The following is a 23,318-nucleotide window of genomic DNA, read 5'->3' on the forward strand; positions in this document are numbered from 1 at the left end:
GTGCCAATTGCAGGGGTTGTTATTGTGCTGCAGTGCTTGCCTGCTGGGAACTGGAATGAGACCACTAACTCATTTCACGTAGGCCATCAAACAGACATCAGATGGGCTGCTTTTATTATAACTCTGCATGCAGATCCCTTGTGAAGCTGTTCTTAAAGAAAAAAATTGACATAAAAGATTGGAAGCCACAATCTGTGGCTTTATGAGGCCAAAATATTGAATTCCAAGGACTACATTCTCCAAACCCTGCATGCTATCTGTGCCTTTGAAAACTGGAGATTGGGGTGCAAGTGCTTTTGCAAGCTGCCACACAAAAATTACACCAACACTACATGTTAGTACCAGATGCTAATTCTCCAAGGATTTGAGGTTTGGTTCAGATAAGCATCTAGAAAGATGGGGATGTTTATCTAAACCATTTATGGACTATCCAGATCATTTTATCCCCGCCCCACTTAACACCACTCCTTTCTTCACAGGCCTCACATGACAAACACAGAAAATAACCTTTACTCCTGCAAGCCCTGTCTCTCCCACGGCCTTGAGAAGTCTTCTCACATGAGATTCCTCCCTCCATGCACATCTTCTGTGGGTACCAAACTGGCCCAACCCTCCTCCTGTGACTTGTTAATAAGGAGGGACCAGCCTGCAGCACTCCATTTCCCCCATGTAACATCAACATCTGGGGGCAGCCAGCCAGCCCACTGCCTCCTTACCTCTGCAACAAGACAACACCAGGATCTTCCAGTCCCGGCTACTGTCACTGCACACCAGTATGTTCACAGGCTGGGTTGGAGATGCCCAGGCTATACGAGGCTGGTGTATTAAACAAGCCATTTTCACAACATAATTTAATACGTGGACAAAGAAAGAATGCCGTCTAGTGTAAAAGCACAGGGGACCGGATCCCCAAAGGGACTTCAAGATTGTAGCGTAGACATGCCCTATATTAGGTCGGCTTACTGCCACCACTTGGGGCAGGGCTTCTCCCCTCCATCGGGGAGATCCACGCCTGGAGTCTGGTCAGGTGCCATGCTCCCAGCAGGAAGCCGAGAGCCTGGGAAGGGGCAGCTGGGCTTCTAGCCAGGAGCCGGGAGACTCAGTGCAGCCAGATTCCAGTGGGGAGCCTGGGCGGCTCCCCAGCTTTGAGTGGAGACCCAGAAGAGCCCTGAAATTGACAAGACAGACAACAGCCGATGTAAGGAATGCAATGTCTACATAGCCATTATGTTGCCCTAACTGCACTGACAAAAGCCATATGCCTCTGGTGAGCGTGGGGTTATTATGTCGGTGTAGTAGGGCTCTTTCATCGGCGGGAGCAAGGCTGTAGTGTGCACACTGACATACTTAGGCCTTACATCAACCTAACTGTGTAGTGTGGACCAGGCCTTAGGCATGGTAATGCTGATTGTCACAATGCCTAACTTGTAGGTGCCTAGAAAATCCAGCAGACATGCTAAAAGGCAACCTACCCAATTGGGCCCCATAGATAAAATGGACATTTCCTGGTTCATGAATCACTCTAGGCTCACCAGTCTCTAGATGGACTCCTAATGGAATCAAAATTAGCTCTGCTCTTCAACAGTGGAGAGAGGAGGATGTGCAATTGGTGTTCCAGGCCCTCAAAAGGGGCCCATACCATCAGGTACACTAGGGTTAGGCAGAAAATAGATGCCTGAGCGCCTTGAGTGAGGCATCAGTGCACATACCCAGAGGCAGAAATTCTGGCAGCTAGGGAACTTCTACTGCAAAAACTTAGGCACTGAGTGAGTTTAGGTGTTTTCAGGGTTAGTCAGCAGCCAAGCAGGAGTTTTGTGGCTCCAAGTGGAGGCTAAAACTTGGACATAGGCACCTAAGCATGGGAGTTAGGTGCTTAAGTAACTTTATGGATCTGGGCCAGAGTGACTAAATGTATAATGGCAATGTTGGTACATTAACATATAAACTTTGTATATGTTTTTAAGATATCCAAGTGGAAAAGGGTTGCTCTGTAGCTGAGGTCTCATGCAAAAGGCAGGACAGGTGGATGCCTTCCTAAGAGACAGCTGAGTTTTGCAGAAATGCCACTTTACAATAATGGTCACATTTTCAGACAGCTCCCATTCAGCCCCTAAATGAAGTGGCCCGATGTTCAAAGGCATTTCGCCTGCAGCACCTTCCTTTGCTCTGTAGGAACTGCTGGGCGATGAGCACGCTTTAAACACTGGCCACTTCATTTAGGTGCCGAAATGAGAACTGAGCTCTCTTGAAAATCTGGCCCAAGTGCCCCAACAGAGTTTTGTAGGGGGCCAATTTCCCCTTGAGATGTTAATTAGTTGGACTAGGATTTTGGCCCTTTTAAAACTTCTCATGTTGTTTACACATTCTTTTATATTTTAAAACAAGCTGAAAACTCTCTAGTGAATCAGCTATTTGCTGCCTATGTTGAAAGAAATATTTTAATCCATTAAATATATAAAAGGTTATTTTAATAGCAAGTTATTATCTTCAATATGGCCAATGAGACCAAAACAAGGGCCACAGAGTGGCAGATGGGGAATATGATATTAACTTAACCTTTTTCCCTATTAAAATGGATTAACATCTCTGTCCACTCAGGAGTGTGAAGGAGTTGCTCTGGGCTTTACAAGAAGGACTGTACTCTGAACCATAATTTTCCCAAGTGCCCACCTACAAAGGGTTTAAATCAAGGAGTTTTAAAAACACCTCCTCCATTGTATCTACACTGGCACTTCTCTGCTCAGTGCATGACATCATAGAGTCTTCATTGTCTCTCTGTATTCCTCCCTACAATACATTTGATACAGTCGCTTTAAAATTCACTACACATGACCAGCAGTCAAGTACCTCCCACTGCGAGAAGGCTCTCGATGCAGGTAAATGGAGTTGTGATCCTGTTGATCTACAACAAAGCAGACAACCTGTCCTAGCACTGATAAATACTATTGTTTAACCTACACAGCTGTTTTCCTAGTGATTCTTCCTGAGTAGCTGATCTTCAGCAATAGCATCTTCTTTATATTGCCACTGCTCCTTCCAATATCATCCTGTGTTGCATTTTGGAGTTTGGTTACAGGCAAAATGAATTGGTGGTTTCTTCAGCATAGCTGCAAAATATTAACGAAAGGGCTGATGTGCTGTTAATAGCGTGCTCACCGACCTGTCGTTTGGCCACATTGCTGATATAACTGTCCCGCAAAATGAGGGAGAGGCTGTGTAATTGCATTGCATGAACTGCAACAGATTTGCTTTTATATACACTTTCTCTACCAATTTCTGCCATGCTGACCAGATATGGCTGAAAGCAATCTCTCTCCTAATCATTGAGAAGATGTGAAGTCTCTGCAAATGTCAGCTCTTCTCAGTAAGACAGTGGTAGCAGACTTAAATAGGTACCACAACTGGGAGCGTGGGGACTGTGAGTGGCTATGGATCAGAGGTATTACATAGGGGTGTGTACTGTACATATACAATATGCAAATACTTATTTTTACATGTGGCTTTAAAATGTACTTTAGGCTGTAAAATGCGGAAAAGATTTGATACTCCTGAGAGCTGGTGCAGAGTGTTACTCATACAAGCACAAGATAAAAGTGATAGGCAGAAACCTTTGGGAGCCTGATCCTTCATTAATGAGTGTGCTGCTGCATAGCCATCAGACCAGCTTATTCTCTAGCATTTGATCAGTTTGCTTAGCTCTCTGGTCAGTCCCTCACTGTCTCTGGCTTTCCTCAATCCCACTACCCCTTGCATAATGGGAACAGGCACCAGCAAAAGGGAAGAGGAGCAGCAAAAGCTTGCAGGTCCTGTGTCTGTACCACTTTACGGCACCAAACATCAGGACAGGCAGGACTTGATATTAGATCCATTCAAGGCAGCTGAAGCTAAAAAACTAAGCTGCTGGTAGCCAGCCAGAGAGCATCAGGCCTGGGCCAAAACACAGAGCCCTACATCAATTTAGCAGCCTCAAGATTTTCAGAAGTTAGATAAGTATCCACGTACCTGACTTAAACCCAAGATCTGAATCTCTTATATTTTAGCCATAATGGGAAAACTATATGATTAATATACCCAGGGCCGGCTCTAGCAATTTCGGCGCCCCAAGCACGGCAGCATGCCGTGGGCGGCGCTCTGCCGCTCGCTGGTCCCGCTGCTCCGGTGGACCTCCCGCAGGCGTTTCTAAGGAGCGTCCAATGGTCCTGCGCTTTGGTGGAGCTGCCGCAGGCGTGTCTGCGGGAGGTCCACCGGAGCCAGGGGACCAGTGGACCGTCCGCAGAAATGCCTGCGGCAGGTCTACCGAAGCCGCGGGACCGGCGGACCCGCCACAGAAATGCCTGCGGGAGCTCCACTGGAGCTGCCTGCCGCCCTCCCGGCAACCAGCAGAGTGCCCCCCTCAGTGTGCCGCCCCAAGCACATGCTTGGCACGCTGTGGCCTGGAGCCGGCCCTGAATATACCACATGCAAGAGAAAAACTAATTTACAAACTGCTGTGAACTGTATGCCAATTTGCATCCACGTTTCAATTTTCAGTAGTGATAGATTCTTTTAATAAAACTAATTATTAAATAATCCAACTGCTTCAAAAGAACCTACAAACATGAACAAATTAATCCTCACACTGCCTCTTGTGCGGCTGGGAAATAAATCACCCCATTTTATGGAAAAGGAAACAAAGGCTGACAGAAATAGTAATGAACCTCACTGTGGACATCAGTCAACTGGCAAATCAGTGGCAACAGAGCTAAAATTAGACCTCAGTAGTTTGTTGGTCCCACTATAGTTCTCAGTTCATTAGACTATACTACAGGGCTGGCTTTCTGAATGGCGGGGCCCAATTCGAATACCCGACGGCGAGTGGGTCTGCTCCGGGTCTTCCCCCGCTACCGAAATGCTGCTGAAGACCTGGAGACTCCACTCTACTCCCTGCCGCCAAAATGCCACCGAAGACCTGGAGAGGACTCCCCCACCCGTGCCCCCATCTCCCCGGGCCAGTAAAAAAAAAAAAAATTGAAAAGACTCCTAAGGCGCAGAGCCCTCTTAGGCGCGGGGCCCAATTCCGGGGAATTGGCTTAAAGCCGGCCCTGCTCTACTAGTCCATCATTTAGAAAGAGCAGTGCAGTTTTTTATGAATGCACAAATCTCACAAGCACCATGATGTTTCTATTTAACCTACAAAATGATCAGATTGGGACATCAAACCTTCCTAATTTACTTAATATTAGTGCTTCAAATGGTACTTTAAAATGAGATGATGCTCACTTAACGTGATTTCGATATCATCACTGATAGGCCAGTGTGCCTATATCATGAACTTCAGGGTCCTGTGTGACAACAGCAAAGCCAATACAGTCCTGCTTTCAGTGATAATCAATCCAGTAAAGCACAGAAGAGACGACGTTTCCAGTGACTCCAAAAAACCCTTTTTGTATAAGAGGCATGAGACATGTTACTATCACAATACATTAATTTTAACAAAAGATGAGCAACATAATATTCAATACTCAGAATCCATTCTGCAGGTTATTTAGTCTGTTGATACTAGCCTTCAGATAGGTAGGAACAAATGTAACTTGATGTGTCTGGCTGTCATTCAGGTAACCTGTGATCCACTGAATATGCATATTTTTTAAAATGTTCATTTTATTGCAATTTTAGCCTGACTTGATATTTTTCTTATCTGACAGGTGGGGGATCAAATAATTGAAATCAATGGGGAAAGTACAAGGGACATGACACATGCCAGAGCAATAGAGCTAATCAAGTCTGGTGGCAGAAGAGTGCGGCTCTTGTTAAAGCGCGGAACAGGCCAGGTTCCGGAATATGGTGGGTTTTCATTATTTTTCTCACTCTCTCTGTGTGTGTGTCTGTGTGTGTGTATTTAAATGACATTTATTGTATACTAAGTATCAATTACACATTTAGGTCCCAGCATTTAAGCACATACTTATATGCTGTCCTGAATATGGGTGGACTTATGAGCATGCTTAAGTGCTTTCTTGTACTGGTGCAGAAGATATAAACACATCATTTTCAGCTATGCGAACCCTGTACAGGCAATGCTTAAAGTATATCTACTGGTAGGAGCACTTTGAGCTCTTTAGTGGCATCTCTGAGTGTGCTAGGAGTTGCTGATGAACTCTTATAATCTTGCTTGATAAAACAGTCCCTTCTAATACACTTCTATTGGCATTTCTCTGTACATTTGGAGTCATAGGGGCTGAGCCCACTCCCATCAGTTCAATGGCAAAACTTCAGTTGTGCAAGAGCGAGCCCATACTGTTCATTTTACGATGTATTTGAAAAGCTTTCTCATTTATCAGACAACCGAGAATTTATATGCATGACGTAATGAAAGTCAATTCTGAATAAAGAGACAGCATTTGCTCTTTTGGAAGTTGTACTGTAACAGGACCTTTTAATCTTTTTTAAAAAATTTTGTTTTTGTGTTTGTATTTCCTTGGAATTTTTTCTGTTCCAACTTTTTAAAAGGCTTCTAAAAAGTGTGTATAATTTCAGGTAATATTGAACCATATTAGTTGTCTGACAGAATGCAACGGTATATGTTATATAAGTATGTATTTAGTGATATCTTAAAATGTATGCCAATATATCAATGCACATTTAGCCCCAAATCCTGCAAACATTTACTCATGCTTAAATTTACCACCATAAAAAATCTATGGGTCTACTCAGAGTAGTAGAGTTAAGCCTGGTCATAAGTATTTGCAGGATTTAGGTCCTTACAGAGCTTTACAAATTAATTTTATTTCCCTCTGGTGCATAGTGATTCCTCTGAAGTTATTACCACCAATATGTATGTATGGTAAGAACTATTACACACAATGCAGAAAAACATAAGAACTGCAGACTTATATAGACCTCTTAATAAAATCCCAGAGCTTTAAGAAAATAAATAGTAAGATAACAGCCATGATAAGCAAAGTTTAGCCTTACAATCAGTTTTAAAGATCTGTTGTAGCCCACTATAGTATCTACAAGTAAAGTATAGCAATTCCAAGACAAGGAACACGATAGCTAAAAGCCCTAACACTCTAGAAATGTATAACTGAAAAGCCTCAACAAAACAGGGTGCGGGCAAGGACTGATGATACATTATGATAAATTCTGTAAAATAAATAGTAGAAAGTTCAGAATGAACCTTAACCTGAAGCAACAAGAAGTTAAAATAACCAAAGGCCTTTGTAATTATAAAAATAAGTAAAATATGAGGTGAGGGGGTTTGGCTAAGCAATCAGAATTTCAGTGGGGGCAGTGAATTTCATCCTTAAGGAGCAGGGCTTACTAGTATAATATGTTGTATGTGAACAGGTTATGGCTAGTTACACCTGGGATTTAGAAGAATGCGAATTTGTTTTGTTTCCTGGTTTCAAGCCAAGCTTTAATATTTTATTTTCTATTGATTTTGCAGTTTTTAATGGGGATACTTCATTCCTGTGATTTGCTAAAGACATATGTAGCCCCTCCCTCCTCCTCGGTAATTGCTACTTGGGGTGGTTTCTCTCATCTCCTCACGTTGGTTGGGTCCTAGGTTCTTTTTTTGTGATGCCTGGTGCCTCCACCCAAGGTGCCTCCTGCTGCCCCTTGGGGAAAGAAATAATGCTAACACAGCTGGCAAGGAATATAAAGCCCAGGACACAAGACACAATAAAGTACATCAATACAAAGCAAAGAAATGACACACCCAAAAATACAGTGTAACAAAGGGAGACTTTATTGGGAGCAGGAAAATAGAATCTGAGAGGAAAAGATTACAGTTAACTAATAAGAACTAACCATCAACAACTCAACAAATTGCCCACCCCCAACATTCACAATGCTTCCATCCCCCATCACCCTCCGTGGCACCTTCTCGGGCACATAGCATGCTGAGGGTGGGTCCGGAGATGAGTACTGCAGCGCTGTGAAAATTGGCCAGCTTAAACGAATGGAAAAACACCCTCTTACGGTGTCTTCACCCCTTGGTGGGACAGGATCCTATCCTGGCTCCCTGGTCTGCTGTCCTGTGGCTGGCTCTCAGTAGTCAGGGCCAGACTGGATCACTGCCACTCTGGATGCTGATCTCTGTCAAGGTTGAACTGTCTGACCCATGCACTAGATCCCACAGCCATTCAAAGACTCTCTTTTGGGGAAGTGGGATTTAATCAGAGACTCTCTGAGCTGTTCTGCTTCTTTTTCAGCTCCCAGCTAACTCAAACCTCAACACTGAAACTAAGGCCTTGTCTACACTACACAGTTTTGTTGGCAAAAGGCAGCTTTTTCTGACAAAACAGTGGAGGTGTCCACACTACAAAGCTACTTTTGTCAGCGAAACTGCTGCTTTACAACAAAATAAAACCAACTCGACAAGAGGCATAGAGCTTTTTGCAGAAAAGTTAAAGCAACATTGCGACAGTGTAGACGCTGCCGTTTGTTATATCTCCATAACTGTCTTCCCCCAGTATCCCACAATGCCCACCGTGACTGCTCTGCTCACTGTTTTAAATGCTGGTGCCCTGCATCTACCTACTCAGGCATGTGCCCCTCCCCTTTCAAAGATCCGGGATTAAGCTTTGACTTTCCTCAGCATGGAGAGCTCAACGAAACTGCTGAGGATGTCACTACTGGCAGCTGAGGAGTCTGTGGGAGAACTCAGAGGAATCACAGAACCATTAATGTAGAATCCTGCTCTCCCCGGCAGTAGGAATACAGCGAGCGGCTGGGGCTAGGGGTGGGGTGGGAGACTGCTGTGCTGTGCAGAGCCGGGGGCTGATGTGGGGGGGGGTATCCCCCTCCACCTGCCTTAAGATTGGTTGCTCAGGTCAGTGATGTCTGGTTGCTGATGTCTGAACTTAAAGAGAGAGCATGCCAACACATTCTCCCCCAACACACACACTTCCCCAACACACACTATGTCTCTCTAACACAGGGGTGGGAAAACTTTTTGGCCTGAGAGCCACATCAGGGTTCCGAAAGTGTATGGAGGGCATGATGTAGTGTATTAAATTGCTCCTCAGAGGAATGTGCTACTTACGCTACCAGTCCTGGTGCTCTGAGTGCCGTGGTAAAGGGGCGGGGAGCAGGTGGGTTGGATAAGGGGCAAGAGGTCCTGGGGGGGGGGCAGTCAGGGAGCAGGGAGCAGGGGGCAGTTGGATAGGGCATGGGAGTCCTGGGGGACCTGTCAGGGGGCAGGGGTGCGGATAGGGATCAGGGCAGTCAGGGGACAGGGAGAAAGGGGGGTTGGGATAGGGGGTGGGGTCCCGGGAGGCGCTTAGGGGTGGGGGGTCCCAGGAGGGGGCAGTCAGGAGACAAGAAGCAGGGGGTCATTGGATGAGTCAGGTGTTCTGAGGGGGCAGTCAGGGGGCGGGAAGTGGGAGGAGGTTGATGGGGGTTGGGGAGGCACAACCTTCCCTCCCCAGGGTTGTAATGTATTAAATTGCTCTCTGTAGGAATGTGCTACTTACAGTGTACTACTTATGGCTGCCAGTCCTCGTGCTCATTCCTACGGGGAGCAAATTAATACACTACACCTAGCAGCTCTCGCAGCTGCACTGCCTGGCAGGAACTCACAGCCCTGCTGCCCAGACCACTGGCAGCACAGCAAGTTGAGGCTGCACGGGAGTGGGCAGCAAGGGAGGGGCCGGGGGCTGCCCTCCCCATCCGGGAGCTCAAGAGCTGGGCAGAACGGTCCCATGGGCCGTAGTTTGCCCACTTTGGCTCTAACATATACACTCCACTCACACACCATCTCTCACACATTTCCCCAACACACACACCATGTCACACACTCCACCCCTCCCTCCCACCTACACTGCAGTCAAAAAGCGGCTAGCTATCTAGCAGGATGCCCATGGAATGATGGGATTAAGAAACCTGTATCATGTGACACTGTACCTGCCTTATAAGGCACTGCAAATCCTTCCCAAAGCACCCTGCTGTCAGTTGTACAGTGGGATAGCTGCCCCCAGTGCACTGCTCTTTGTGTCAATGCAAGAGCTGCTAGTATGGATGCGCTTTGCCCACACAAGAAGTATACTGTGGACATGCAAAAGCAGTGTAATTAAAGCGGCATAACTTTTGTTGCCAAAACTCTGTAGTGTAGACAAGGCCTAAAACTAGTCTCTGATTCTGAGTCAGGCTGACCCCCTCCCAGTGAGGGGCTGAGCAGCCCCAGCTCATCATCATTGGCCCCGCAAACTACTAGTCCCACACACTATTCTGTCCCCACTCCTGACTCAAAACATGCTGGGAAATGGTGTAAGCAGGCTCTGGTAGCCATTACTGTTGCAGACAGAGGGTAAGTTCCCCCTAGAAGTTCAGTCCAGAGTTCCATGAGCTGCCAGTTATGGGTTACACATACAACTTCCATGCACAGGTAAAACTCTATTGTAAGTTCTGCTGACCTCAGACAGTTTCCATTGAAGTCTATGGGAGTCTTTCCATTGTCTTTCCTGAAAGATGGATCTGCCCTTGAATGACTTAAAAATGCCTGCTCTAGAATTTGCAAGAGGAAGTATAGAGTTTAAACAATTTCTACCTCCTGAACTTTAATTTCAGTTTCTGAGTTCCATGATTTCATGTTTTTTTCCAAAGTAGGTCAATTTTACCCTGAATCGCCATGATTCGGATGCCTGGTGCAGTATACCCTAGTCATCTGAAGTTAGACTTAATCAGGAACTGGAGTTGGGTGCCCACCTCCAAAACAAAGATGTCCTTATTTACAACAAAAAAAAGATTGTGTTATTGAAATGCAATGCTAAATTATACTCATTGTCCTGGAGGATTACGTAAGAATATAGGGAAGACTAAAGAATAAACTTTTTTAAAAGTTTCTGCTTTAATACATGCAATTATATAAAAGAAAATGATTTGGGGGGATGTGTTTGGGGGAGGCAGGGGTTTTATCTGTAATGGGTTGGGAGGGTCTCTTACATTGATCCTTTTTATGTGTTCTTATAAATAATATATAAGCACCTAGGGGTTTAGATAAATCAAAATAAATAATATAAATATTACATTTTTAAATTAAAAGGTAACTTCATCCTCAATGTTTTGTGGTTTCACTCCCATTAATACCAGTGTAAGTCTCTCAGCTACTGCCTCTTACTCTTCTGAAAACTTTAGCGTTAGTGTCCGTCCGACTTCAGTTGAGATTATCTAAGAAGTTCATACTGAGAAATTTTTACCTCATCTTCTCACCTGGTAAAAGTGTCAGGACATGTGGTTGTGGTTGATAGGTAGGGCCCTACCAAATTCACGGCCATGAAAAATGCGTCATGGACTGTGAAATCTGGTCTCACTCCGTGAAATCTGGTGTTTTGTGTGCTTTTACCCCATACTGTACAGGTTTCACAGGGGAGACCAGTGTTTTTCAAATTGGGGGTCCTGGCCCAAAAGGGAGTTTTGGGGGGATCGCAGTAGTGCCACCCTTACTTCTCTGCTGCCTTCAGAGCTGGGCAGCCGCTGACTGAGGCAGCAACATAGAAGTAAAGGTGGAAATTCCATACTAGGCCATCCTTACTTCTGTGCTGCTGCTGGTGGTGGCCCTGCCAGCAGCCACCGCTTCCCAGCTCTGAAGGCAGTCCTGCCACCAGCAGCAGCGGAGAAGTAAGGAAAGCAGTACCGCAATCCCCCCTACAATAACCTTGCAATCCCCCATAACTCCTTTTTCGGTCAGGATCCCTACAATTACAGCACCATGAAATTTCAGATTTAAATAGCTGAAATCATGAAATTTACAATTTTTAAAATCCTATGACCTTGAAATTGACCAAAGTGGACCATGAATTTGGTAGGGCCCTACTGAAAGGAGAAGGAGCTACCCACCATTTTAGTTTGTTATTTCTTCTCATGGACCCATCCTCCCCTACAAAGCTCAGTTTTATAGGCAGAGCTGAATCACATCTCCTAGTGACTCATCATCTGCTCTTTATTGACACTACAGCCCCAATGATGCACTGTGTCATTATTTATCTATGGACCATGTAATAGCATGATATTTATATTTCCATGCCAAGGAGATTGCCATCCCTTCCATACTGAGAGTTAGCTGAAGCCTCTCTCAGGTTTCCTTCAATCACTGATTAGAGGTACTGGGTCACAACAGTCCTTTTTCCCTCATGGCTGCAGGCAGTCAGTTACCCATTCTTTTCTACAGTTAGAATTATTTATATAAACTAATAAATGAGGCATGCCTGTTATCAAATTCAAATTTTTTCTTCTCTTGTGTGGTCAGCATTGGCCCTATTTCCTCCAGCATTAGAGATCCTATTTTTCCAGCTTCCAACAGGATTGTTTCTCTGACCAGAACTTCTAATCCTCTTCCTGCCTCCCAGTTACTCACTGCACATACCATCATATGCATGTCCTGGAAGTGCTACCGAGACACCTCATTCCGAGCCCTTAATCATTCTGAGAGCAGTGGAAATATTTAATGGGACAAGTTCCTAGCAGGTCCAATCCACTTCTTAAAGCAACCTTCATTGACACTCTTTATGTTTTTCCTGTGTGTTTTAATTTCCTGGTGATTTCAAGAGCTTGTTACAAGCTGTAATTCAAATATTTTTTCCTGATACGACTTTGCTTAAAAAACAATTCTGCAGTAGGCTGCATTTTTAGGCATCTATCTTGCCAGACATGACATAATAACATGCTTGGAAGTGGGACCCACATGCCTAAATCTTTGCAGAATCGGGGCTTTAGTGCATTGCTAGTTATTTAAGGGAGGGAGGTTTTTGTAATTTAGTTACAACGGAAAGTTTCGGTATACACAAATGCTGGAATTAGCAGTGACTCGTTTTTCAAGAAGCCCTGGGGAAGCTCAGCTATTTGAATTTCAGCACAGCCATGGTAACTAACACTGAAAATGACAGAGCTGATACCAATACAAAGATTTTTGATATGAAGGAATTTTCTTTATGATTTTGGAATTTAATAAAACCTTCAATTTTATGAGTTACAGCTCCTTTAAAAAGCACCTCAAGATGTCTTCCACAATTCAGCAGAATCTGCTTCCCAAATATATATGTATAATACCTCGATCTTTCACTAATATGATGACTTACTGCATGCTTGTTAGTCTTGGCTTTAGAGAAAGTCTTTTTCCTGTATTTATAAGCTTTTTACTCAGCTGCTCCAAACTTACTTTGTTCTAACAATAGTAATATATCTTTGTCACTGGTTCTGTTAATTCTAATGATTGGTCCTAGGCTGTTCCTCCCCTTCCTTTAGGAATGGTACCTTCCAGTCTCTCCATGTGCATGAAAAGTGACAAGCATGGGTCCCCATATTTCTACTTATTGGGCCACCCTAAAGACACGGTTTGTAAACTCTGCATGTATATTATCATTCTCTAATATGCTTTTGTTTCACGCAACTGTTTTAACTGAGGCTTTTCCTACCTTTTCTTACATGCTAGCTTATTGAGAGGCTCCTACTATATTGGACTGTTCCTAATAGCTGAGAACCTAATCAACTAAAGAGAATATCTATCAATTTTAGATCCTTATGAGTATATTTTCATTTCCTAGATGGGAGTGTAGCTCTGTAACTTCCACTGCTGCTAGTGGGAGAAGCCCAGCTATGTCCCTCTGAGAAGGTATCTTCTTGTATTTGTAAAAAAGGTTTACACTATAATGACAACTTTCCTAGAAGAGTAACTAAAGGACTTAGAAGCAATGCCATAATTTTACCCTTTCTGATGGTACTTGGCTCCCCACAATACTGTTAATCTGAAGATGGACGTTATATCTTGACCTAAAGTAATGTTGCTGTGCTTTTGTTGCAACATTCTGTAATAAAATTTCCCCCCAAAAATGCAGATTCAGATGGCACAGCTTTGCACTCAGTTTCAAGTTATTTCCTTCATAAATCCGGTCTTACTGCATGGTTTGTTCAAAGTTACCAAATCATAATATATAGTCACAGCCCAGAAATGATACCTGAAAGGAAACATTTATTTTTCCTGGTCCATATTGATTGTGGTCATCAGAGAAATCTCAAAAGTAATCTCTGCTGGTACGTTAACAGTTATGCAAGTCTCTAGCAGAATAACTTTGTACAATGTAATATTTTCATTAAAACTGTGGCCTACTAGCAGAACAATCTAAAACACTTCAAGCAGAAAGGTTGGGAACAGAGAGGGAGATTTCCAAAGGTGTCTCACTGCCATTTGGCCCTTTGAAAATCTCCTCCAAATACTGTGCAAAGCCAACATTTCAGATCCTCTAATAATGTTCTCACAAAATATGCAGTCTCATTTGGGGTGAGGGGGTGTGAAGTGCAGCAGTCTCTTTTTGTGCATGCAGATCAGTTACCCATCTGATTGTCCTTTGCAAATGCAGTTATCCAGTTTGTGTCCCCAATTGTGACTTTGCATCTACAAACTGATATACCCATATATTTTGCTGACACAGTTTTAGAGGCCCTTTCAAAACCATTGTACTAACAGATTTTACACTTGTATCCAGTTCTGAGTTTTGTTTGAATGTCTGAGGCAGTACTGAGGGGGCTCAGTAAGGGAATTAATTTCTTAGTAGGGTGGAAATCAGAGCTGTACCATTTTACACAATCTGTTAACTCACCTCACTTCCGCTTCATGCTCATTGGCAAAGACAGTACAGGTCAACTTTCAAGATAGTGAGAGGCGAGATCATGCAGACAGAGAGCTGCACTACATAGCTATATCAGATTCATCTGGTAAGTCTATGTTCACAGACAAAGCGAGTTAGGTGACCTTGGCTCCACAGTGAATACTATCTCATATAACCATGACTTTGCATGGTACACACACACACACACACTCAAATTACTTTTTGTTGCTTTAGAATAAAAAACATGTTGTTCCCTCCTAAAACTGGTAGATGTTGACATCCTCTATCAATGTATCTTAATTCAGTAGCACTCAGTAACTCAGCTATGGATGAGTGGCTGCTGATGTTCTAATTATTATTTGGCCTTATTAGAACTTTTCTTGGAGCCAAAACTTGACAGAGACAGGGTGTCAGTCATCAACACAAAAATCTTTGTTGGATGGAATTTTCAGCTTCTATAACACATATGTTTTTAAAACTTCCCAAAAATAATTTATGAAAGATCTGCTGTAGAAATTCTTTTGGGGAAGCTCTGTGGCCTCTGCTCTACAGGAGGCTAGACTGGATGGTCACAGTGGCCCCTTCTGCTCTTAGAATCTGTAAGTCTATGAAAATGAAAATGAACTAAAGCTACCGGCACAGTTCCCATAGTCCCTGAATAGCCAACTTCCAGTCCCTTCTGTTTGACCTATAGTCAGACAAGGGACAGGGTTCCATTGCCTAGTCCTTCATTTACTCAGTCCCTTCAAAAAGCAACAAGGTGTGATATCAACTGACCATCTTAGGAGCAGAAAGCTTGCTGTGGAAATTAACTAAGAAAGTACTGCTATACTGCCATTTATTTTAATGTAATTAGTATTTTACTTAGACTATTTCTTAAAATCCACCTCTCCCTTCAGTTTCTATATTCAGGACATTTCAGCTTGTACCTTTTGTAGCAGTCTAATGAATTTTTTTTTCATTTAATATGGAGATATACCTATCTCATAGAACTGGAAGGGACCTTGAAAGGTCATTAAGTGTAGTCCCCTGCCTTCACAGCAGGACTAAGTACCATCCCTGACAGATTTTTGCCCCAGATCCCTAAATAGCCCCCTCAAGGATTGAGTTCACAACCCCTGGGTTTAGCAGGCCAGTGCTCAAACCTCTGAGCTCTCCCTCCCCTCTGTTATTAAATCACTCTTAATAGCCAAGATAATAGCTTTGTATTTATTTGAAAAAAAAAGTCTTATTGAGTATTTTTGGGGCTCATCAAAAATTGCTTGCTTAGTAAAATTGAGCTGTATCTCTGACTTGTTTCAACAGTGAAATCTAAAGCTCATAACAAAAGTGAATGAATTTCCTGGACTTTTCGTATTGCATATGTAATTATAAGATCAGCTACCCTGATGCCCTACAACAGTGATCTCCAATCTTTTTATGCACAAGATTACTTTTTGAATTTAAATGCAAACCAGCATCTACCTCACCCCTTCCCTGAGGCCCTGCCCCTTTCCCAAGGCCCCGCTCACTCCATCCCCCTTCCCTCCATTGCTCACTCTCCTCCACCCTCACTCACTTTCACTGGGCTGCGGCAGGGGGTTGGAGTGCAGGAGGGGCTAAGGGGTGCTGGCTCTGGGAGGGAGTGAAGAGCTGGGATTTGGGTTGCAGGAGGGGCGGCACTTAACTCAGGTGGCTCCCGGTCAGTGGCGCAGTGGGGCTAAGGCAGGCTCCCTGCTTGCCCCAACCCTACATCACTCTTGGAAGTGGCCATCATGCCCCTGCAGCCCCTGTGGGGGGGGGGGTGGCATGTGGCTCCATATGCTGCCCATCCCTGAAGGCACCGCCCATCCCTGAAGGCACCGCCCCCGCAACTCTCATTGGCTGCAGTTCCCCATTCCAGGCCAATGGGAGCTGCAGGGACAGTGCTTTCAGGCAGGAGCAGCGGATGGAGACCGTCGCTCTCCCCCAGGGCCTCAGAGGGTGTGCTGGCCACTTCCGGGAGTGGCGCGTGGCCAGGGAAGGCAAGGAGCCTGCCTTAGCCCTGCTGCACCACCAGACTTTTAGCGGCCAGAGATCACTATTGACTGGCAGAGCCTCCAGGATCGACCAGTCGATCGCAATCGACCAGCTGGTGACTCTGCCCTACAAATACTGACAGTCAAGTAAGTAAATGTCCAAGTGATTAAAAACTGCTCTAGTGACTACATGTAATGATAAAGTGTATGCCTATGCATCACAAAGTATTGGAATCTTAGGGGGGAAAATGGCTTGATATGCATTTTTCCCCTGGATTTTGCTGACCAGCATCCCTTTTAAAAAACGCCGTGCATTTGGATAACTAAATATGCAGCACTGAGCCACTATGCAGTATATAGACCCAAGTACCATACATAGAAACCTGACAGCTACAGCATAGGTGTCGAGTTTTAAGAAGAACTTGCAATGAGAGAGTGGTTGCAGGAAGGCCGTTCTAGGAACGCAAGGCAGCACAAAAAGCAGGCAAGAGGACAAGCATGGGAGAAGGAGATAAATGGAGTAGACAGAAGGAAGGCAAAGATGGAGCAAAGGAGCAGAAGGAGGAATGGCAGGAGACAAGATCAGAGACGTGAGCAGGATTGAATAGTGATGGGCTTTGAAGGGGACGCCCACGAGCTTGAATTTGATATGGAAAGGACATCAAAGTCAAATTACACCTACCCTACATATATATATTGGGGGGCTTCTGATCTTCCGTGTGTCAATGATGAACAGTGCCTTTTTTTTTCTTTTCTTTTTTTTTTAGTAGTGAGCCCTGTATTATCCATTGTGTAATACATGACAAAATTAGGAAGCTGCTTCCTAATGCTGTGTGTTTGCCTGCCTAGTATTAACTGTGAGCACAAAGCTAAACACCACAGGTGTCTTCAGCCACCTGAGGACTGCCTGTGTCTAGTTCTTGACATGTTTAGAAGTTGTTACATTTGCATAGTAATTGGCTAATGAGTCTTGACTCGTATGGTTACATCAGATACACAGGCCTGTTGAGAGTACTAATCAGATAATCCAGTTCATTCTTTTGAAATGCCTGTCTTATAAATCTCTAGAGCTCAGTGTTGAATGATATTGGGAACTTGAACTGTCCCATATGTCAGACAATGATGGGAGAATCAATAAGGTCATTTTGAAACAGTGCTCTTTCCTTATGCGACCACCTTGACTGAGCTGAGAACATTCATTCATATTCATGCTGCATTCCCAATAGCCATCCTCTTATTTCTAGCAACACCAACTTAATTTCAGGAACTTGTGGTGTGGAAAAAAGAGGGATTACCTAAATGAATCAAAATACTGGTTGATAAAATTGGCCTAAAACCATCAGGCAATTTAAATATGAGCTCCAAAAGGTTCTATCAGTTCTTAGACCTATGGGTAGAAACTATTCAAGGACAAAACTCAGTATTAAAATGTGTTTTACAAACAAATCCATAACATTTAACAAATATGTAGCAGTTGATGAGAGAGGAGAACATTCTTCAGTTGGGAAAATGAAAGGTATATATTGTCTGTCTTACGTAACAGCACATTTTATATTTTAAAAGATTTATTGCCCTTTTATATCGATATTTTGTATCTTTTGCTACAGAACTGAAAGTATAAAATGCCATTTGGAGAGACAGAGAGATGGGGAACATTTTCATGGGTTTTGTGGCAGTATGTCTGATCTTCCAGAGAACCGCTATAGAGTCTTTATTTTTTGAGTGTACAACTCCTGGAAGATAAATTCCAAAGTCAAAAGAGCAGTTCTGACTGCCTCTGTGACCTTGACCAAGTCACTTAAAACACTCTAACCTGCCTCACGCATCTGCAAAATGGGGGTGATAATATTTACTTACATACCTCATGGGCTTGTTGTGAAGATGAATTAATGCTCAAAAACAGTTTAAAGATTAAAAATTCTAGTTAAAGACTAAATATTATTAATTATGATATTATTAGTAATTATTATTAAAGTAGAACCTCACTAATCAATACACATTATCATTCATATCAAAATCGGCAGTCCATCTCCACATCTGAGCGGCGTTTTAATAAGAGTGCTGTACAGTCAGTTCTTTTGTTACTAAGCCTTAATTATTTTTACACAATATGCTACAGTAGATTTGCTAGTACCGTATGAAGTGTATATGATCATAGCTAAATTACAGTGAATAAAATACATGACAACCCTTACCCTTGAGCTTTTATCCGTGGTTTGGTCACATAAACAGGCATCCAGACTCACTCACCCTGTAAGGAAAAATAAAGTCCCAACTAAAGGGCTCTTCCTATCCCTTGTCTTCTTGTATTTGCTTGCTGTATTTCCAAGACACAAACTCAAAGCTAGAACAACTCAACTCCAATGACTGGGTAAGAACCATCCAAGGCCTAGTCAGCTCGGAGGAGAGAGTTCACATCCTTCCTCTATAATAAGCTCTTCTGCACTAACTTCCTCTTTCCTTTTAAAACCTTGCCCAGCTCAGCCATGTGACAGGAAGGATCCAGTAACCCCTTACATGCTGGAATGCCTTTGCACCTTGTTACTAGTCACTTGCTGGATTTGGCAAATTAATAAGTCATTCACAGTGGGTCACCCAGATAATAGCATAAACAAGAAAAAATATTCTTTATATACAGTTTAAGGAGTCCCCCATATTCTGGTCAAAGATGCTTTTCCTCCCCTAATCCCTCCACCCATATTGTGTAAACACGCAGGCCATGATTCCTCCTCCCCAGAAAGCCCCGGCACAGCTCCTGTAATGGAGGCTCTGCAGACCATGTCTCTGTAGGTCACTGAATTAGCCAGCTGTAGGGGCATCTAAATTCCACCCAATGCTGTCTTGACTGGATGTAGGTTTTCTGGGAGGCACTTATATGTAGCACCTGGCAGAGGGGGGCCCAGTGGTCTGAATTTTCAAAAACTAGTGATTTGGGGTGCCCAACTTGAGTCAACTTAAAGGGACGTGATTCTCAGAAAGTGCTGAGCACCCACCTCTATGAAACAGACCTCATTCAGGTGTCTCAGGTTGGACACTTCACACCTTTGAGCATAAAAATGGAGGTTACATATCTGGAAAGACAATGGGCTTGTCTATGCAGTGTAGTAGAGTGCATAAGTGGGGTGTGAATTCTAATGCACCCCAATGTGTTGTGCACTAACTGGCCTGTGTAGAACCTGCTGGTGAGCATTAAAAGTTCCCTAGTGCGTGTTAACATAGTATTGTTTGAAACAGGACTACATTAATGTGCACTAGGAAACTTTTAACATGCAGCAGCAGGGTCCATGGGCACCAGTTAGTGTGTAACACATTGATGTGCATTGGAATTTACATCTCACTGAAGTGCACTGCCATACCATGTAGACAAGCCCAATGAGACAACTTATTGCTTGGCTGTACAGTTAAAGAGTGTTCACAGGTTGGGATGCAGTGTCTTGGATCCACTTGCCCACTCTACATTCTCATTTCATAATATTATAAAAACAGTGGCTTTTCAGCTTGCTCAATGATATAAAAAAAACAACCACCACCGATCTTAGTAACGGATGCACTACTGTAAGCAACCAAATGTGCAGACACAGAGGCATACATTCAGTAAAGAACAGATATAGATATCGAGTTTCTGACAGCTATTAAACATAATAATGAATTTCAAAAATAACCCCTTAGTATAATAGTCTTTAGCAACTAGAAACCTACAGCTTCTAAGAGCTTTGTAGAGGCATGTAGGAAGTCCAAGTCCAGTCAACTGTTTTCAAGAGTCCCAAGTGATCCTGTCTTCCCACTTTTGAAACTGTCTCAATCTATTTGTGATCTTTTTCCCAACTTCTGGTTCCTGAGCCAACAGCAATAGATGGATAGTTGAGTTCTTGACATCTGTCCTGGATCCAAATTCCATTGAAACTGTAATTCTTAGCTTGAAAAACCTTTCAAACAAATATAATTATATTTTTAAAAACTCAGCAGAATGAGGTCACTGACACTTTTTCAATGCTGTCTAGTAATTTTGAAAAACTTATTGGAACATATTGTTTGAACAAAGATGACTACAGAACATTTTGTATACTGGAACAGTTTTGCAAGTGGAATTGTGTATACTAACCAGCTTTCTAAGTGTCTGGGCTTTCCATCAATATTTGGATTGTACTTATAAACCATGTACTGAATATGAAAACGTTAAGATCACCCATTCACTGACTTCCCTCTCATTATACTGGTCTTTTTTTGCAGGAGACTCTGTCCGGCATTATAAAGAAGAATTAGAAAATCTGACACTGTGATTAGCCAATAGCCATAATAAGTAACCTGATCACAGGTGCTGCTGTGACTCTTCAATTCCCAGTATCCTACTTCTTGAAAGATGTTCTCTTAGACCCAGGTTTAGCTGCTCTACCCTATTCAGCAAAACACTTACACACATACTTAAGTGCTTTGTTCAGTAGGGATAGGTTTAAACACCTTGCTTTGCTGAACTGAGTCCTTAAATGGAAGTTAAGGGTGATCAGCACCTCACAGAAGGCACTCAGCCCCTGGCACGATCAGCTTTCTATGGAAGTTCATTTGTTCAGCAACTCATACACTCTCCAAACCCTGTAAGTCGAGGCTACTTTTATTCAGCAAACCAGGTCCTCAATATTAACTGCATAGCTCTAAGAATGACAGCTATTTATCGACCAGTCAAAATGTGAGACTTTCCAATGCCTATTTTAGCTGCAATAATTAATAATTTTAATATTTAAATATAATTAATGGTATAGTATCAACCTCTTAAATTATTCACTCTATATAGAATGTTTTTTTCATTAATGCCACACATTTTATTAACATATGTATGAACAGTGTGGCTTAATGCTATTAATAAAAACTAATTTAAAAGTCATTATCTTTTTAAATTATATAGCCATTTGTAATATAGCTCTCCTTGCTATGCCTGAGCTCTGGATGAGATCTTCTCTGACTTCCAATAGCTCTTCATCCATGATCTGGCCACACTGAAAAAATATGCTTTCCTTATTAAAGTGAATAAAGTATTATCACTTGACTAGCTCGTAGCTGGCCATGGTTAACTCGTTGCCTTTACCAGGCTAGGGGCTAGGAGAGTGGTCCCCTCTCTCTTTCATTGTACAGTCCTTTGGAATCCAAAAACCAGACAATATCCTCTCCTGGACTTAAAACGAACTCTTCTCCTTATTCCTTTCAAAGCTGGTCTCTTTCTAGCAATCTCTAGGTTTAAAATACACATCAGTGATTTTCAAGTTAGATTCCTAACTCTGCAAAACTCTCAAGCAGTATGTAAGAATAAGGAAATCAGTGGGAATTTTGCCTATGGGCACATAAGAGGGTCCTCACAAGGATGTGTGGGAGACTTCCTCTCTGATCTATTTTAGGACACATACCATTTTGTATCTAAATACAGGACAAAATTAAAAGTGGCATGAAGTGAATCCAAAAGGAAGCAACATCTGGCCATTCAATAATAAAGAGTCTGAAAGGAACGATGACAATAGGGCATGAAGGGAAATGGGATGCACCTAAATGAGGCATAGAGGGAGACTCTGGGGATTTTCTACAAACTAAGTGCTCCAAGCTTTCGGTGCAGCTGTCTTCTATATCAATCCCCTTTTCCCATGCAGGTATAATTCCACACTCACATGCCTCTTACGAACTTGCTGATACCTGCAGGAGTGAGCCCTGCTCTAAGGAGCCTCATGCAGAAATTATCCACCAAACCCTTGTCACTTATCAAAACAAAGAGAATTCCCCTGAAATCACTTTGTTCAAAAGAATTAAGATTAAATGGGTTTCACCCACCAAAAAATTACAGGCAATAAAAATTCCAAACACTACCAAGTCTGTAAATGAAAAATAAAGAGATCCAGCCATGTCCTCGTTGTCATATAATCCTTCCTCTCTTGCCATCATCCTACTTGACTTACACATTCCATCTAGGCTTAGGCTTGCCCCTGAAAATATGTAATAATATATGCACAAGTCAAAATTACTAGGAGAATATAAAAATCTTATACCTATTTACAATATACTGGAATACTAGAACACTGCACCATTAATCAGTACAAAAAGACAACACAGGATAGTTATAATTATCACTTACGAGGTCTGTATAAAATTAGACAAGCTTGCACCATGACATTTGCCACACACTTCATAACACCAAACAGACCAATTATTCTGCTCATAAAAACGTTCTAACCAACAGCATGTCATAACATAAAACCTATTGTACTTTGACAAAACTGAATGTAGCTTGGGACTACATTCCTCTCATAATCTTTACTACCAATGGCAAAGCATGAATCCAGTATCATATTTCCATATACAGACTAAAGCAAGAGGACAAAGTTAAGGTTGCGTGGATACTATCAACTGGGTGAGATGGTAGTGTGTGAGTACAGAATATATATAAGAGCAAAGTCCCCACAGACCAGATATGCCAAAGCAAAGTGTCACTAGATCCTGCCAGCACAACTGATGTAAAACCTGCAGATAAATGAAGAAAAAAATACTAAAAAACAAAACACCCTATCAGTGTGGGAGAACTCTTTTCACAACGTTATCACACCATACCTGACCTCTCAGTCCTCAGCCTCAAAGGAAACCTGTACACCTTCAAAAGAGGAGCCTGGAACCTTAAATTCATAACTCTGTGGACACTAAAAACCATGGACTTAACAGCGACTCTTGTTTTATGGCTCATTACAACAATTTGTAACAC

General features: G+C 42.8%; 1 protein-coding gene across 8 annotated transcripts in view; it reads left to right on the plus strand.

The window, feature by feature from the left end:
• The window catches only part of MAGI2 (membrane associated guanylate kinase, WW and PDZ domain containing 2), a 1,226,839-nt gene that overhangs the window by 1,193,021 nt on the left and 10,500 nt on the right, over positions 1-23,318 (plus strand). For 6 of the 8 annotated variants that reach the window (XM_075064467.1, XM_075064476.1, XM_075064468.1 and 3 more), the window contains one exon: positions 5,685-5,823. In XM_075064467.1, the coding sequence (XP_074920568.1) occupies positions 5,685-5,823 (139 nt within the window). Of the gene's footprint in view, positions 1-5,684; positions 5,824-13,227; positions 13,317-23,318 lie in introns of all 8 variants that reach the window. The other 2 variants (XM_075064489.1, XM_075064490.1) reach the window with 1 other exon arrangement.

Source organism: Chelonoidis abingdonii, chromosome 1 (assembly GCF_003597395.2).
Source record: "Chelonoidis abingdonii isolate Lonesome George chromosome 1, CheloAbing_2.0, whole genome shotgun sequence".
Classification (NCBI taxonomy): domain Eukaryota; kingdom Metazoa; phylum Chordata; order Testudines; family Testudinidae; genus Chelonoidis; species Chelonoidis abingdonii.